Source organism: Artemia sp. Qi Xiang Cuo, unplaced genomic scaffold (assembly GCF_049724085.1).
Source record: "Artemia sp. Qi Xiang Cuo unplaced genomic scaffold, ASM4972408v1 HiC_scaffold_22, whole genome shotgun sequence".
In the NCBI taxonomy this organism is placed as follows: Eukaryota; Metazoa; Arthropoda; class Branchiopoda; order Anostraca; family Artemiidae; genus Artemia; species Artemia sp. Qi Xiang Cuo.
In genome coordinates, this window is record NW_028297431.1 from 4,164,014 (window position 1) to 4,182,394 (window position 18,381).

An 18,381-nucleotide genomic window follows, 5' to 3' on the forward strand; every position below is an offset into this window, starting at 1 on the left:
AGTTGTTGTCAAAAGAGTAAACCAAGCGCTATCACTGGTCTGTGTATTCAATCCGCAAATTGATATTGTCTTAAAGCCATTCCCCATTTGGCAGATTCTGCAAAATCTGCACCGCCAATCTGCAAATTCTATTTCAATGGAGACTTCTTTTCTGGCCCTGTATTGGTGGTTTGGAGATACTGCATCTTTTGGTGTTGCTTTTTCTGCAAGATGGCCGAATGGCAGAATCTGCCAAATGGAGACTGGCTTTTAGCCAGGAAATGAAGTGGTCGAGTTTTCTGGCAGGCATTAAAGATTTAATAGTTCATAGTAGAAATAGGAGTTGTTACTAAAGCCAGACAAAATATTAAAACCTACTGTTTTTTAACATTTGTGTTTTTAAATCTTATATCAACCTCATACTGTCGTTCGATAATTTTTCTAAACATTCATTAAAAAAAAAAAAAGCGTCTCAGAGTTTGACTTAAAATTTATGAAATTAAAATTTAATAACGCAGTTTCTAGTCACATCTTAAAGCTGTTTTTTATTCTGCTATATTGTTTATGGTGCAGATTTTGTAGGGAGTTTTGCTTTTCGATTCAACTTGGCAGCACCCAGTATTCGCTTGGTTTTATCCCTGTACATAGACTCAAAAAAAAGGAACGGCACATTTAGTTTTGTAAAAACTAGAAAACCAATAGTATTTCTGTTTCAAAAGGTATTATTTGAAGTTTCGAAACACTTTTTGAAGTGTTGGAGGAACGAATTTTCTCTCGTTTTTATATTGTCAGTGACTTAAGTGTGAAACTTTAGAATGATTAATGGTGCTTGATAATTTTTCAAATGTAATTTTTTCGTTTTTCACTTTTCTTTAGGCTGCACAGTTTTTGGCTGCTACAGCTTCCAACAACATGCTCAATGACTACCCAATATACAGGGTATCTGGTTACGATGGTACACTGCCTATTGTCCCTGGAACTGAGAATATAACAGCAAACAAAGTCACTTACGTTGTTATTGGCATGCTCTTTGTGGCTGTCATCGCTTTATTACTTGGCGTCCTTGTGAACAATAATCGAAAGAGAGCAAGAGGGATAACATGGTTCCCAGAAGGATTCAATCGTACTGTGGATAGGTTAGTGCTCTAGAATTAAATACAACCTTTTCTTAGAATTAAATACAACTTAAGAATTAAATTTATTTAATAAATTCATTTATTTAATTAATTTAAGATAATTATTAATGAATTTAATTAATTATTAACTAATAATTTTAAAGTAGTAAAATAATCAATAATTAATTAATTTAAAATAATTAATTTATTTTATTTATGAATTTTATAAAAGAATTAAATAAGAATTAACATTAAGAATTAGATACAACTTTATTTTAAATAAGTTGTCGTAATTCTTGAATTTTTTATTAAGATATGCGTGTTGCGAATACTTCTACATTGTCTTAAAATGGGTCTTCTGTTGCTGAACAATAGCTTGTTTTGTTGGCAAGGTATTTGATTTTCTGTCAACCGATATTCCTTTTGGTTATTTAAACTTAAGAACTTCTTAAGGCAGTACTGCATGATCGTCAGTGTCGCCACATCAAACTGTGAAGAAAAGCACACAAAACTAACTCATTTAATTTTGACTACAGTTTGGGTCTATAAAAAATCAAATAAATGTTGACAATCTGTTGATTTTCAAAGACAACTTCAACTTTAAAGAAAAGCTAAATCTTTTTAAACTGTTTGGTGCCTTTTTTTTTCTTAGCGTTATTTTTGGGTCATATTTGTTTTTAGTGCTATTTTTCGTCTTTTAAATTTGGTTCCCGCTTCGTAACAGCATATCTTCTTTTTTTCCATCTCTTTTGGCCAACTTCACCGTAACTTTTTTGATAACTTGGGGAATATAAACAATTTTTTTTTCTGGCTACATAACAGAACATGAAGGTCTTTTATGCCATCTCTTTTTGCCAACTTTACCGTAAGATGTGATAAGTTGGAGAAAGGAAAAACTATTTTTGCGGCTACATAACAGCATATGAATGCCTTATTTTACGTCTGTTTCTGCCAACTTTACCGTAACTTCTGTGATAACTTGGAGAATGCAAAAACTTTGTTTTTGGTCTTTTTTTGTCAGGTTAAATAACAGTATCTGAAGGCTTTTTTTACCATAATAACTTCTGTGATAACTTGGGGAATGGAAAACTTTTTTTTTCTGGCTACATAACAGCACGTGAAGGTCTTTTTTACCATCTCTTTTTGCCAACTTTAACCATAGCTTCTGTGATAACCTGGAGAATGGAAAACTTTTTTTTTCTGGCTATATAATAACACATCTTTCTTTGCCATCTTTACCATTGCCTTTCTTTACCATCTTTTTTGCTAACTTCACCGTAACTTCTGTAATGACTCGTGGAATAGACCTTTTTTTTATTCTATGTCTGCTATGTTTAATCGGGTTTATTTCTTCGTATTTTAGGGTTCCTCCAAGACAAAGCAGAAGACGGGGTCCTGATGGCCAAGATATGCGAAATCTTCACAAAGTCCCTTCAGTCAATAAATTAGATTTTTGCCAACCTGGTATTCCTTCGTGGTCAGATGATGAGGGTTTGCCTCCATCAAAGGTAACTCCGTGTTTTGTTTTTTGTTTTTTTAGCATATTTAATTTTACGTGCTTTATGACCTTACCGTGACATATCTATTCTGTTATTTAGAAGCACAGCCAGTGCAGCGTGCTGAACACTTCGCATGAACGACAAAAGTCATATTCATTTTAGTAATTTAGATAACATAAAGACTACATTCTATTTTGAAACATTTAAGAATTTAATAATTGTCCTGCCTACCTATCTTACTTATTACGTACTTACCTTACCTATTACGTATTTACCTTATTGGCTACCGTACTAACCTCATATACTTACTGTACTGCCTTGCTTGTTACATACTTACCTCACTAGGTACGGAACTTACCTTATATCCGTATTGCACTCGTCTTACTTCCGACGTAACTATCTTACTAAACACCGTACTTGCCATATATTCTTATCTTAATTGCCTAACTAATTATGTACTTACCTTATTACCTACCGATTTTACCTTATATCTCTATCGTACTCACTTACTTAATACGTAATTACTTTACTACGCACCGTACTGGCCATATATTCTTATCGTAATTACTTGTCTTACTAATTTTGTACTTACCTTACTTATACCCTGTCGCGCAATATTACCTTACGTACTGGTTATCTTGAAAAAATAGCGCGTCTCGCCTAATATACAAAAAAAAAGAGAAAACAAGTAACCTAACTTTTATACCTTATATACCTTCTATCTTGATCTCCATCAATTTGCCTTTTTCTAACATTAATATTTATATTAATCTTGAAATCTTAATGAATATCGTATTAGGTTTGCGTAATAACTAAACATAAAAATAGTTTATTTTTCTCTTGGAAGGAAAGAGCGACATCAATATTTCAAAGAGCGGAGATTTTTCTTTTATTTGAGGGTAACTGCTCCCTTCCCTTTATCTACCCACTCTTTACGCGGAAGGTTTATTTCCACAAAACTTAGGGAGTTAATGGTCAAGATAAGATCAGTGGGAATGAGATAGAAAATATTTACACGAGCCTCCAAGAATGGATTGGATGAAAAAATTCAATAAATTTACAATAAACCATAAACAATAATATTCATAGTTTAAAGATTTTAAAAGGCAATCGCTAAGTAAAACACATGTGATTACCAACCAACTATATTTTGGGCAATGATAAATGCTTTTAGCAAACCACTGGTAAAACTTATGCGCAAGGAGCAGGTACAGAAGGGCATTTCTCCTTATTTACAGTATAATTTCTTTCCGTCGTAATGTCACTTTTCACTTTCAACTGAGAATTTTTTTTTTCATGCTCATAAAGAACGATTAAAATTAATATCCTCTGTTCAAGTTTTTGCTGTAATATTTTCTGCAACCCTAAAGTATAAATGTTTCGGGTTACAATCACTCTTCAGACATTTTTTTAGTAATTGAAGTGGCTACTAAAACAGTAATTTGTTTCCAAGCAGTATCTACTAGTTGAACTGATCAATAAATCTTTCGATGTTTAAAGGAGTTCGGCTGTAAGTCTAGAGTTCTGTAAAAATGCCCAAATAAACTTGAATTTTAGCGGGCAATCGAGGTTGGTTTTAATTTACACCCAATTTCTAATCCAGTGGTTTAGAAGGTAGGTGGTTACATCTCAGCAGAGTTGCCACACGGTGACTAAAAATCACTAGATTTGAGTGATTTTCTGGTTGATTTAGTGATTTTCTTCAATAATCTAGTAATTTATGGGCAAACTTAGTCATTTTTTATTTAGGCAATGTACAAAATCACTAGAAATAGTGATACATCACTAGGGGTGGTGACTCTGCATCTCAGAGACTAAAACCGCAATGCGATCGTCCAAAACTATTCACAATATTCATGTATATTTCATATCCCACTTACGATTCATATTTACTGTCAACCATTGGCGGCGTTTTAGATGCCATTCTGTCATCACAGCGAAAAAGTTGTTTATTTTTTGTTTAATTATGTAGCGTCTGTTCATGTGCTGCAAAGAGAGTTGAAATACTTTTGATCATTACTGAAAATGTTTATAGACAGTTCGGGTATAATATTTTCCCAGCCTTATTATTTTGAAAATAATTCATTGTAATGTATTAACATTGCTTTCTCAGCAATACTGGACTGGAACATATTTACTAATTTTATTGTTTTCAACAAAATTTCTAGCGTGTACGTGCCTCCGACGGTGGGTATTCAAGTGATCAAACCGGACTGACTGAATTTGACGAACAGCCGGATATAAGAAGTTGGTCTCAACAGCATTTCAATGCTGCTGATGGAGGATTGTCTCAAATGAGTATTCTACCCTCCCATCTTCACAATAATGAAAGTTATTCGCAAACTTTAGCTGGAAATTCAATTGCCATTTGAATCGTTGGTGCGTGGTGAAATAAGTATCAAATCGGTAGAATAGGAGAAAATAATAGCAAAGCAATGTCAGAACTAGAAAAGAAATAAAGCGGTAGCAAATCGGAAAAAGATCGAAACTAGATCTAATCGAAACCAATTTCATAACTAAATACAACAGTTATAAATTTCGTAATTTGCCTTATCTCTCCTTTTCTGGAAAGTCTGGAATCAGTTTTGAGTTCTGTTCCATTTAATATCGTTTATTCTTTTTCTTCTTAAGGAGGCTGTTTTGTATTTAAACCTTACCCCCTCCTTGCCGTAGTGCAAGGTTAGGGCTTTAAAAAAACCGATGGAAAGACGACCGTAGCTTACTTGTTGTTTTGTTCCGTTGAAGGGAAAACAGTCTCAATAAGGAATCAGACTTTACATAATTAGTGATTTCGGTAACTCCCAGCCAATCACTAACTTGGAAAATTACAGGATGCTGTACTATGGGAACCCGAAACCTCCGAAGAGACAACGAGGGAACTAAAAACAAATAAAAAATTTTTAAATAAAATTTTCATTTTTAAATTTTTTTATATTTTCCTTTTTTGTCAGTCTTGCGTTTTTTCCCTCTGGGATTTATCTTTTTGAGTAAGAGATTGCAAGTGGGGAAACGAGATTCCATGTAATTCTGTTACTAAAGGTTGGTCTGCTAGGAATACTTTGCTTTGCCTTGCGTCCAAGGAATGTTGCTGCAACTTTCAGGCAAGGTTTGGGGTGGGGGGGGGAGGGGGACTGAATTTTATGCTTTAGGGAGAAGAGATTCCGTGTAGGGGTCTCTACAGCGAGATTCCTTTTTTTAGTGAAACCAAATTAAACCAAACCAAAGTAATTGATTTCTGATAAATGAAAGTGAGCAACCGAGTTTCATTGAAAGGTGACGAAGTTTGTTACTCAACAAGGTCTTGTGTCTGCACTGGCCTATCCAAGGCCCCCCCATTCCCCCTCCCCCCAACATTTTGCTTATTGGCGCCCTTGTCACACACCCCCCCCCCAATATTATGCTCTAGATCCGCCCCTGTGCGTCTAAGGGATATAATTGAAACTTTCAGGCAAGGTTTAGGGAGAGGGGGACTGAATTTTGTGTTTCGGGGAGAAAGGTTGTAAGTATTATTTCTCCAGTCCTCATAAAAGACTGTAAGCTAGGTTTATTCTTTTTTGCTTCTTTTGTCCGATAGGCTATTTGGCTTTCGAGAGTTGAATGTTCAGTATAATTTGATGGAGTAATAAAAGAGGAAGAGAGGGATGGGAGCAGATTAATGTATACTTATAGTAAAAATTATCATAAAAAAGAATAGAAATAGAAGGGGGAGACAATAATTAAAAATGAAAATAAAGAGAAAAACAAGTTTATATGTGTTGCCAATTTTTAGTTGAGCCTTAATGACGAAATGATTTCGAAAATGGTTTCATTTTCATCCATTTGAATCTTTGATTTTTTTTGTTTGTTCGTAGTCTGATGGAAAATTCCTACAATGTTTGGAGAAAACCTGACAATTTTTTTCAATCATATTATAAGATAGGGAGAGATAATAATTTTCAAAGCGAATTCACAAGCTCTAAGAGCTGTGAATTCCCTTCTTGTGTCATCAATAGGAAAACAAAACAGAAACAACCAAGACAGCAACATAAATGTTGAAAAATTAATCAAACAAGAAATTTATAGAAAATAAAAAGGTCGGTAAAAAATTAACACAAATTAGTAAAACCGAACATTTAAAAATTTTGTATGCATAATTCCACGGGAGATAGAAAATGTAATTCGATTCAGTCTTAACTTCAGTTTTATAATTATGACCTTTTTAGTTTCTGTGTAAAGACAGACAGTAATTTTGGCGAGATATGAGGGTACTTGTATGCTATAGCCCCTACCTAATACTTTTCTAATATGTTTCTCTGACGCTCAATCCTAATGAAATATACCCAAGTATAATAAAAATATAATAGTTTAAAAACAGATTTGGGCTATATATTTGCCCATTTGGGGTGTGGGGATAAAGTATGGCGGGTCTGCATGCCTAATGTGTTAGGTACAATTATTCTGCGCATTATGAAGTAAGAATTGTTTTGTAGCTTCAAACTGTCCAAATACTTATCTCTCACCCCCCTAACGCGCAAATAAATAGCCCAAATTATGGATTTTCCGTTTATTCTGTCACTTCTCTTTGTCTTGTCTCACGCTAAGCTGAAAGAAACTAACGAATGAACCGGTTCTATAATGCGTCAATGAATGAACAACTTGAGCGGTACGGGATATATCATACTGGTACCTATATGAGTTGTTTTCTTGTATTTGTCTTTTTTTGATAGTCTGTTGGAACTGGTGTTGATGTGCGTGGTCCATATGGTATGTCACCCTTAATGGTCGCTGCTTCCAGTCGAAGTCATGGCCTTGAAATGGAATCAGGGGATGAGGAGCAAGACCCCTCTTCTCAGATGTTGTCTGACCTTCTTATGCAAGGAGCTAAAGCTAATACAGCAATGAATGAAACCGGTGAGTACTCGTGTGTTGTATGCAGGGCAGGCACGTACGCAGGAATTTGGTTCGGGGGGGGGGCAAATACTTCAAACCCATTATTCTGTGAGAAAAATCAGAAAATTATGGGAAAATTAAAAAAATCGGGAGACTTCGGGGGGGGGGCGGATGCCCCCTCCCCCCCCCTGCGTACGTCCCTGATGCAGGACTGTGCAGTCTGAGTTTTAGTAAATTTTTGCTGAATGGAGTCGGAGTAACAGAAATAATGTAAGTACCTTTGGAGTCGAAGCTAAGGAAACACATTAAGGCTAGGGTCAAGCCAAATACTGTCAAATAATACTAAAACGTGGCAATAATAAACAAAATTAATGTTTTAAGCTAATTATAGTGAATAGGATGTTTTAAAACTAAAAAGTGTATTCAAGGAGAAACTTAGAAATTAATTTCTGCTGTAAGTTTGCATAAATAATGGAGTCGAAGTTCTTACTTCTTTAAAGGAAATTCTAGGAGTTAGAGCAATTATGTTTAAAGTTTAAGTGAGTCCTTAATTGGAATTGATATTAATTAAGTAAATTATAAAGAAAAGACGTAAAAGAAAAAAGGGTCCTCAAGACGAACCCTAAAGAAATGCACCCCTCCCCCAACCTCGTGGCAAGAATTTATGTTAAAAAAATAATTTTCATCCATAATCATGCGTTTTTTAAACAGGAAATTGGAATATTATATCGCAAACAATGCGTAAATGTCAGCCGCGATGAAAGTGTGTAATCATATATCATCCGATGAAGTATCTACTATGGGCTTATAGACGCTGTAATCTCCTTCCTCCCTTATGTGAAAAATTGAAATTGGTGGCTTAAAGTTTATCTTTTATTTTTGCATCCCTTCTCCCAAAATTTCCTAAAAATATAAAAATTGTTTAAAACTTGAAGCTTTCAGTTACTTAGTATTTAAATTCAGTGATGTTTTGCAAAAAGGGCCTAAGGCCATTTTTTCTTATTTAACAGGGGAGCAAAATGAAAATAAAAACGTACAATGAAAAAAATCTTTCTCACAAATGAGAATTTAAGAAACTTGAAATTTTAAAGACTGATTCCTAGTTAACTCTTCAATTGAAATTCACTGGAAATATCTAAATTGCGGATCTGTTCGTTACTTAGAAAATAGGAACTTCGCTGTTTTTTGGGCCCTTATGGAATAATTCGTAACTCGGTCAGAATTAAGCCCATTTTGAAGAGACCTATCGATTGATCTCTTCGAGCTCTTTCAAACCAAATACTTGACTCATTTTTCGAACAAAATGGACTTAGGCCCATTTTGCAAAACGCCACGGAATTTTTCATTTTTAACAAATTTGTTCTAATTACCAATGTTTATTTTATTCTTCTTCTTTTTTCAGTGTTACTTTAATTTTTTCTTTTTTTGGTCCTTAACAAGTTATCTTCTAGGATCTTTATTGTTATTGATGTTTGTGATATGTTTTTATTCGAATAAAATTGAATTGAATTAAGAATCCATCAAGACATTTTACTGCAGTTCGGCTCTTTTGACTTTTTTTTGAAATGCCGACGAATGAATTTTACAGTTTTTGAGTGTTTTTTTTTGGGGGGGGGCAAGGAATGGTCTTGAATTTGAATCAACGACTGAATAAAGTCGTCCCTCCTCGCTTTTGTCGACTGCCGTTCTTATTGAAAGATCTTTCGTAATCTAATTAATTTCTTAAGCTTAAACGTGCTTAGTCTAATGGACAGAACCGTTAATCTCGTCTATTTTTCCGTGATCAACATTCACTGAAATAATTTGCAACTTTTAATTCTGTTCTCCCTGTAATCTTTTTGTTTAAATGCTTTAGGTGCAAAACTCATTTTTCAAAGTTTTTTTCTCTACTCTTAGGTGAAACACCTTTGCACTTGGCAGCTCGCTCTGCACGTGCATGTGAAGCTCGTCAGCTTTTAGAAGGAGGAGCTGACCCAAATCAAGGTGACCATACTGGTCGAACCCCACTACATACTGCAGGTGGTGCTGATGCTCAAGGAGTCTTTCAAATACTTCTTTTGAATAGGTAATCTTGCACAACTGTTTATTATTATTAAGTCTTTTGGGTTATTTTGCAAATAACATTATCAGTACCAACAGCGGGGCTAGGTGGGGGGGGGGATCTAATCATAAAACGCTCATTCTCCTTTCTCACTAAGTCAAATTAGAAATTTTAGTTGTAGTTCTATTTTTACTTCCAGGCTACTAAGGAACTTGTGTTCTATTAAAATGAGTACCCTCTACCATATCTTCTTTGGATAGTTCTGATACAAATCAAAACGTCTAAAAATTGCTGTCGGTAGTGAAATGAAATACTTCTTCGCCAACTGTGATCAAAGGCTCTTATTTCTATATTTGCCTCCCCAAATATCGAAGAGTAAACATTATAAGTGAAAAGAATATAAAAAACAAACAAAGCTCCTATATTCCACAATGCACTGCAACAAATATAACAACAAAAAGATTTAAGAAAAAACAAAACACACACAATAGACTTAGAAAAATAACTGAATAGATCGCGTTAACCTAAAAAATACATAAATAATTGTGTAAGCTAAGGACCTATGTAATGTATATTAATCTGAACTGAAGTATTGTCAAATCATAAACTTAAATAGCAATTACGTAAATGTTCTTTTTCACCTGTGACTTACTTTTCCCTCTGTATTTCTTCTCTCTCCTTCTCACATGTAAAGTCTCTTAATCTCTGTTCCTTTCAAAACCTAACCAGCTGTACGGCAATGCCTTCAGCGCTTACATTTTGTTATACCATCATTAGTAACACTGTGAAATCGATGTCTGATTAAAAGTACGATGGTATTGCCTTGTTTGAGTGAGCTACATATATGTAATTTATTCCATATAGATCTCGTTGAAAAGTTAGTAGGAAGAAGTTTGATGCTAATGCATGTGTGGGTAACTCTTATTTGTCCCTAACCTAGTTTGTCACTCTATTTTCTAATCTCAGAATTGTATTAATCTAATGACAATATAGTCTCTATCTCCAGCCAACGACAATCCAATCTCTAATTCTAGCCAATGCAATCCAATCCAATCTCGTATAATTCCAGCCAATGGCAATCCAATTTCTTATTGTATCCAATGGCTGTAAGATCTAATTGAAACTTTAAGGATTTTTTTTCTGTGCCTGTAGGTGGGGTAAGCAGACTTCAAATTTACTCGAAAGAAAGGTGGTAAAAAGCTTTTCTCTAATCGTCACAAGAGAGTGTACTTCACGGTTATGTCTTAGTCTTTTTCAATATAAGACGAAGTTAATTACACACTGGAGGTCATTGAAACAATACACACCCTTAAGGCTCAATCAATAAAAACAATAGCAACACATATTTAAGGGAACTTCAAGGACTAGTAGTGCATTTCTTTCACATGTCCAGGTGCAGGTATAATGGGTTGTTCATGACCGTTGTCTACCCAAAACAATAAGTCTCTATGCCTCAAGGTCGGTTTTCCCCGGCCATTTAATGCCCGATCATATTGCAAAACATCGATTTTCTTAAGGGTTATTTAGTTACAGCTTGTCCTTTAAATTGAGGTTTCCCCAACAGTTCCCACATAAATATCTTGTGTATTAATATAACTGTCCGTATAACTCCATTAACTGATTTAAAAAAGACGCTGTGTACAGGGGGGAAGGGAGAAGGAGCGTGTGTTGCTGTTCTGTCTGAAGCAGCTTGCTGTTGTGATGATTTTTTAGTAGTAGACTCTGTTGGACGAACCTCCTATGATAATAATCACAGGCAGTAAAATAGCAGTTTCGAAAGGAAAAAATGTCCTGCAGGCGAAGAAGACTTCGGATTTTGATATAACTTAGTAAGTTGTTTTTTTTTCATGGAGGGAACAACAATTCAGTTCATCAGTGCTCAAATGAAATTTTTAGCAACAGTGAAATGTAGAAAGTATAATGTATGCTATTTCCGATCGCTATTAAGTTAGGTCTTATTTCTTCGCTCAACCTAAAGCATAATTATACTATTTACATCCACAGAACAACCAATGAAAATGCTCGAATGAACGATGGTACAACTCCACTCATTCTTGCCGCTCGGCTTGCCAATGAAGGTGTTGTTGAAAACCTTATTCAAGCTGGTGCAGACATTAATGCTGCTGACGAACATGGGAAAACCGCCCTTCACTGGGCAGCTGCAGTGAATAACCTTGAAGCAGTTACTTCACTTCTTGGTCATGGTGCCAATAAAGATACTCAAAATGACAAGGTAAATATATTTCAATCGTACGCTTTCATTTGTCGATAATTTAAAGATAAACAATCCTTAGTCACCTGAAGTACCCACCCAGGCTTCTCGCTTCTTGACTTTACTATAATAAAGTGTGCTATGAACTGATATGGCAGTCGTTAAGGTGGAAACCAACACTGTTGACAGCGCCAGCATTGCCAAAGCTTAGAGAAATCGCGTGGGCAGGAAAAAAAAACTCCCAAGACAATAGTGACTCCCAAGATGAGTCATAGAATAATTTTATATATATATATATATATATATATATATATATATATATATATATATATATATATATATATATATATATATATATATATATATACAAAATAAGGATTTTGTTAATAATTGCTTAATCTCTTATTTTGTACGTTTGTCAAAGAAATTAAATTAAGTGTAGGTAAAATAGATTAAAATAAATTAGTGCATTAATTTTTAATCAGGCACATACGAAACAAAAAGTTTTAGCTTGTTCCCGAAAAAATAGTTTAGCTTGTTCCCTCTTCCCGAAAACATATTGACATTTTTGGAATTTTCCATCGAACAGTTATAATTTTTTTTTATAACTGCCCCTTTTTATAAAGTTGTGTCTCCCACCTAAATGCATGCCCCTTTCAGGCTAAAATCTTGTGCATATGCCTTGTACTCAAGAAATTTTAATTTGAAATGTTTATTATGTCAAAACAAGTTTCAAAGCTTGATTAAGATAGATAATAAGAAATCAATTCAGTATTAGGGTTAAATTAATTCAATTCACTAAGGCAGGGACGCAAATATGAGAGGGGGACTGTCTCCTTAAGTTGTAAAAATTCATTTTTTTTTTACAAACATTTTTTGTTTTTTAGTTTAATTAAAAAAAAAAAAAAAAAAAAAAAACACAAAGATTTCGAGTAATATCTTTTTTCTTCTTAGTAAATCCTTGCCTCTTTCCCTCTGTAAGCCTATTTTCGTGAATTGGCGGCAATATTATAAATTTTATAATGTATATATTCAGTTATTTAATTTAGATATTTAAACCGAAAATATAGCAAAAAAAAAAGCCTGAAAAAATTACATTTTTCAACATGCGAAACCAATATATGATTTTCCTACTTTAAACTACTCTCAAACCATCATATAGACCATCGACTTTAGCAGCTTCAATATTTAGGACACGCCCATCGCATATGGCTAGCCCGACTGCCCAAAATAGCCTTTGAGGCAAGAATTATAATGAAAATATAATGCAATGAAAATATGTTAAATGCTAAATATTATTTATATACTAAATTTCAAAGCTCCAATTGACCACTATCATGTCGTTCAACTGACCTGCGCCATAGCAAAACGGCTAATTAATTAAGCTGCTTTATGTATACAAAGCAGATTAACCAGGTTATGGAACATTTAAAACGGTGTTGACGTAATTTATATCCATTCTCGTCCCGAAGGATTTTTTTTTGTAGCATCAGTTTTCATGTGCTAGTTCTCCTATAAGAAGTAAGTGGAAGGAAGTTTTTGACAAATTAAAGTTTGACCAGATCTCTGAGTCCGAAATGTACGAATAATATCATAGTGCCAGAAAATACGGATTGTACCAAAAATATTTCAAACGCCAATTTATTCCAAGACCTGTGAATTCTTAGTAAAACCAGGGAATTATATGACCTTAGGCCCCTAAAAGAGGCCAAAATTGGCTTGGAGAGTTTTCTTTGTATTGTTTTTCATCGTCACTCACTGGACTGATAAATTCCTCTGACACCCCTTATCGGTAGCTTATCCCCCCTTGTATCCCTGGCCAGGGAGCCTTTTTATGAGGAATAAGAGTATTGTGATTCCAAAATGTATTTATTGGTGACTAAAACTCTGAAATCTCTCTCTCTTAAGAATATGGCCGTAAGATAAGCTATATGACAAATTAAATGTTAAAACTGGTTGGTTTAGATTTAGCTATTAAGGAAAAGGATACACTGGTATAAATATGTGTTATTTAACTTTTTGCCCTTCTTTATGCCTGTTTTGACACTTAAGTTTCTTTAAGCTTGATATATTTTCTCAATTTCTGCAATCGTTTTTACATTGGTGAATGATTGTCATATCAATAAATGTATATTAGATAGATAGATAGATAGATAGATTTATTTTCCATATACCGGTAAAATAATTAAATAAAAATATAGAAATCCCCACAAAGGCTCCAAGGCCTGTAGGAGGGGGATTATGAAAAGATCAAATAAACATTAAACATTTAAACGCTTAAGATGTAAACGATATAAACATAACATTAATATTTAAACATATAAACATAAGCATTTGAACTTTTAACATGTAAAGCATTTGCTTAATAAAAAAAAAAAAAAAAAAAAAAAAAAAAAAAAAAAAAAAAAAAGAGATTTCAATAAATAAGCTTTATCAAACTACAGTGAATCACAACATCTATAAAAAAAAGGAGAGTTCACTAAATAAGCTTTATCAAACCACATTGAATCACAACATCTATATATATATATAAAAAAAAAAAAAAGAATAAATAAATGAATAAAACTATTGGCAGCAGGCAAAAGTAAAAAAACAAAGAAAATTGATCATATGACAACAAATATTTTTTTTAATAGTCTTTTGAAGGTGTCAAACGAGTGGTATTCTCACGCCGAATCGGCAAGGGCATTCCATGTCAAATGACACGCAACAAGAGGATTAAAATTAGATCTTGTTGTTGGTGTATGGGGACTTTGGATATTTAAAGAACTACGGAGTTGATAATTTGACCGATCAGATACAAAAGAAGACTTAAATCTAAGGGACCTAGGAATATCACCATGGAGCTGAAGAAAAGCGAAAGACGCACAGGAAAGAATATAAAGTTTTTTAATATTAAGTAACGGTTTAGTTGCCGAACGATTTACATCCTGGATAAGATTTATAGCTTTATCATAAGTATTCGAAAGCGGTTTGAGAAAAGAAGGGAAAGTAGACATCCATATGACTGAACAATAGGAAACATAAGAATGAATTAAGCTATGAAACAGGATTCTTAGAATTGGTCCTGGAAATATATGTTTTAGTTTTCGTAGAATACCGAGATTTCTGCATACCTTCATTTTAATCCATTCAATATGGTGTGTAAACGATAAATTTCCATATAGGTTGACACCTAGGAAGTTGACATACACATCTTTAGGTCTAATAATAAAGTCTGTAGATATATCAATTTCACATAATTATGGATAAGCGTAGAATACACAATAAAAAAATAAAAAAATAGTTTTAGAAACATTTACGGCATGAAATTTAGCATCAAACCAAATTGAAACTTTATCAAAGGGGTCCACTAACTTTGTAGGAACTTCATCCTCAGTTCTCCCAGAGGTGACAAGGGTGGTATCATCGGCAAACGTAACAAAAGAATCTGAGGTATGCACACTATGTTTATGAGTAAGGGAGACTGTTGGATGACATAGACGACAGCAATGAAGAGAATTTTTATTTCTAACTGCAAAAATTAGGTCATTTATATAAATTAAAAACAGTGCCGGCCCTAAAACTGACCCTTGAGGGACCCCCTGGTCAACACTTGATGGTGAGCGAAAAAGTGGATCAACCGAAATTATTCTACCAGACAAGAAAGACTTGAACCAATAAAACGCACTACCTCTTACGCCAAAATGAGAAAGTTTAAATAGAAGAACACTGTGTGTTAAAGAATCAAAGGCTTTACAAAAATCCAGCAACACATCAGCAGGAATCAAGTGGGAATATATTGCCTAGTGAAGATAATACAGTAGAACTAAACAAGCATGCTAAGTCAAATGATGTGCTTAATAACAAAATTAAAAATCGTGAAAAAAATCTTTAGAAGTTAGAAAATGATTAAGACGAGAAAGCATCGCCTTTTCAAATATTTTTCTAAACACAGACACCAAAGAACTTGGCCGATAGTTGGCTGCTTGAGACTACTCGGGAAAATACCATGCTGAAAGGAGAGGTTAATAAGTTTTGTTAAGGGATAAAGAATGGAAGGAAGTATGAACTTAATTACTTTAGTAGGAATATTATCAGGGCCAGAAGACGAACAATTTTTCAATCCCATAACAATTTTAGCTATTTCTTTCTCCGTCGCTGGTTCCAAAAACATTGACTTCATACAAGGTGGCCCAAGATAAGACCTGAAGTTGGATCCTGAAGGAGAAGAACCAACAGCCGAAGCGGTTTAATATCATCACTAATATTAATTAGTGATGCATTATCGAATACCCATAGGCAAGATTGAAACATTTTTTTGTTTTAGACTAATTTTTAAATCATGATAATCCTTGCGAAAATAATATAAACAAATGTAAAATTTACCTTGGCTCGAATAACCAGTATATTGTTTTTTTTTGGCTTGATCAAAGAAAGAAGTATTTAAATTACGATCAGTCAAGTTGTAACCCTAGGTAACTTCAAAAGCAAAACATTTCGATTTCTTTTACCCTTATATTGTAGTTGTTTTTTATTGGTATTATTTTATATATAAAACATTTTTCTATAGGATGAAACACCCTTGTTTTTGGCTGCACAAGAAGGTTCATATGAAGCAGTTCGAGCTCTCATTGACAGTGGTGCCAACCGCGACATAGCTGATCATATGGATAGATTACCACGCGATGTCGCTCAGGACCACCAGCATACAGATATAGTGCGATTGCTTGATGAATATTTACCAAGAAGCTCAGTACCGTCCCAAATGGTGCACCATCAGACTCAACCCCCACCGCTTCCTCCAAGAGGTTTGCAGGAAGAAAGACCACCTAAACCAAAAAAACGTCCTAAATCTGGAGTAGGGGAGGGCTCATGTTCAGGATCTGGGGTTGAGCCAATAAATATGGCTAATACTTTGTCGAAGCGTCGTACATCCAACAAGAAAAAAGAGAAAATACAAAATAGTGTGCAAAGTGTGGACAGCACGAGCACCGTACCGAATACTTTGTCTCCTGCAAATAGCCATTCGCTAGATCAGCACGGATTGATGGGATATGGAAGCCACCCTCATATGGTCGTGCCGCAGCCTCCTACTTGTCATGACTGGATCCGTGCTTCGTCAATACAAGCTCTTCCTATAAGTGTTGACACATTCTACTTTAATATGGGGTATGATTACAGTACACATCAAAGACAGGCAAGCTTTCCAGCCGCACATGCGGGAAATGTGTTCAATAGTTCATACCAGTCTACTATTTTATCTCCTCCACAGTTTGCATTGTCCCCATCTTTGATCTATACTTCGTCTCCGCCTCTTAATCAGCAGTGCTCTTCTCAAAGTAAAGTGGCTAGAAATAATCTTCCTACGTCGCCTATTCATATGGCAGCCATGCGGAAAGCTACCCAAAGAACACATAACTCGGGTAGTACTTTTGAATTCCCAGTACCAGAAACTGTAGATAACTACAGGAAAAACCAATTTTTTCAACATTACCCTACTCCTCCTTCCATTCATTCTGACCAAATGCAATGTTTGGGACACCTACCGCTCCCTGACACCTACTTAACACCTTCCCCGGAAACTCAAGGGCAATGGTCGTCTTCCAGTCCACATTCCGCTTCAGACTGGAGTAAGGGTATTTTCAGTCCTCCTCAATCTTCCTCAGTTTATCCCCAACCAACTCAAGTTTCAAGCCACGAAGGTGGTTATATCTAAGTAGGGAGTCCGATTCCAAACAACATTAAGTATTTATGAAATTCGGTTGTTTTCCCTCCCTACAAATTTTTCTTAATCGTCAAATTTCGATTCCACTAAATATTTATATTCCAATTACCACATCTGACTTTCATATTGGCATTATGAAAGATCTCCAAGCACCCCGTGGAATTTTTTTTTTTTTTTTGTTTTTTTTTTTTTTTTTTTTTTTTTAGAAAATATTGGAGATAATATTACTTGCTTCCGCCATAAATGGATAATAATTAGTGTAAAATTAATTATGTTAAAGTGAACCCACTTAATTTTTTTACTTTTGGACATAGTTTTTACTTTTATACATATTATATATATATAGACCTTAATTCACGTGATCATGATAACTTGCCTGTCTCAGTTGTATACTCAATTTTGTTTTGTGTTTTTTTTTTCTTATAACTTTAGTGCTCTGATGATGAATAAAATTTTGATTACTATATTTTCTTTGTTTATATCTCTTATTTCAAGCTTTTGGAACAAGAGATTTTCCATCATTATGAGTCATGCTAGGTGGACCCTGTTTTAGGACGGTAGTAAACAGTTTCTCTTTGAGCATGGCAGCAACCTTATGCTTACTAATTTTCGTTTTCTCAACAATCCCCTTAGCAGATGCTTTAGATTTGATGTACAGTTTTCAGTCCTTTTCAACTGTCTTCGCTCACTTGTTTCCTCTGAGCCAGGACAGACGGTGTCCAAAAACTGCTTACGAGCATCTGGGCTATCGAGAGATTTTGGTATTTTAAGAACAACGGCATAAGATGGCTGGGGATTGACAGCTGCTGGATAAGCAAAGGCTGGGACGTTACTCCAAGATTGGGGTGAGAGGATGTCGCAAAGAAAGATTTAAGGGAAATGGGAACTTCCTGAAAGAGTGTTAAGAAGTAGGCCTTGAGTAGATTAGAATGGAGGAGGAGCGTACGTAGCTGTGTTGG

General features: G+C 34.5%; 1 protein-coding gene across 1 annotated transcript in view; it reads left to right on the top strand.

The window, feature by feature from the left end:
• LOC148939074 (neurogenic locus notch homolog protein 2-like) overlaps positions 1–17,413 on the top strand; it is a 56,898-nt gene extending 39,485 nt beyond the window's left edge. Inside the window, exons 6-11 of the mRNA XM_089107365.1 lie at positions 856–1,115; positions 2,458–2,602; positions 7,300–7,483; positions 9,359–9,527; positions 11,508–11,736; positions 16,268–17,413. Of these exons, the coding sequence (XP_088963491.1) occupies positions 856–1,115; positions 2,458–2,602; positions 7,300–7,483; positions 9,359–9,527; positions 11,508–11,736; positions 16,268–17,413 (2,133 nt within the window). The remainder of the gene's footprint in view (positions 1–855; positions 1,116–2,457; positions 2,603–7,299; positions 7,484–9,358; positions 9,528–11,507; positions 11,737–16,267) is intronic.
• Positions 17,414–18,381: the final 968 nt, after the last annotated feature.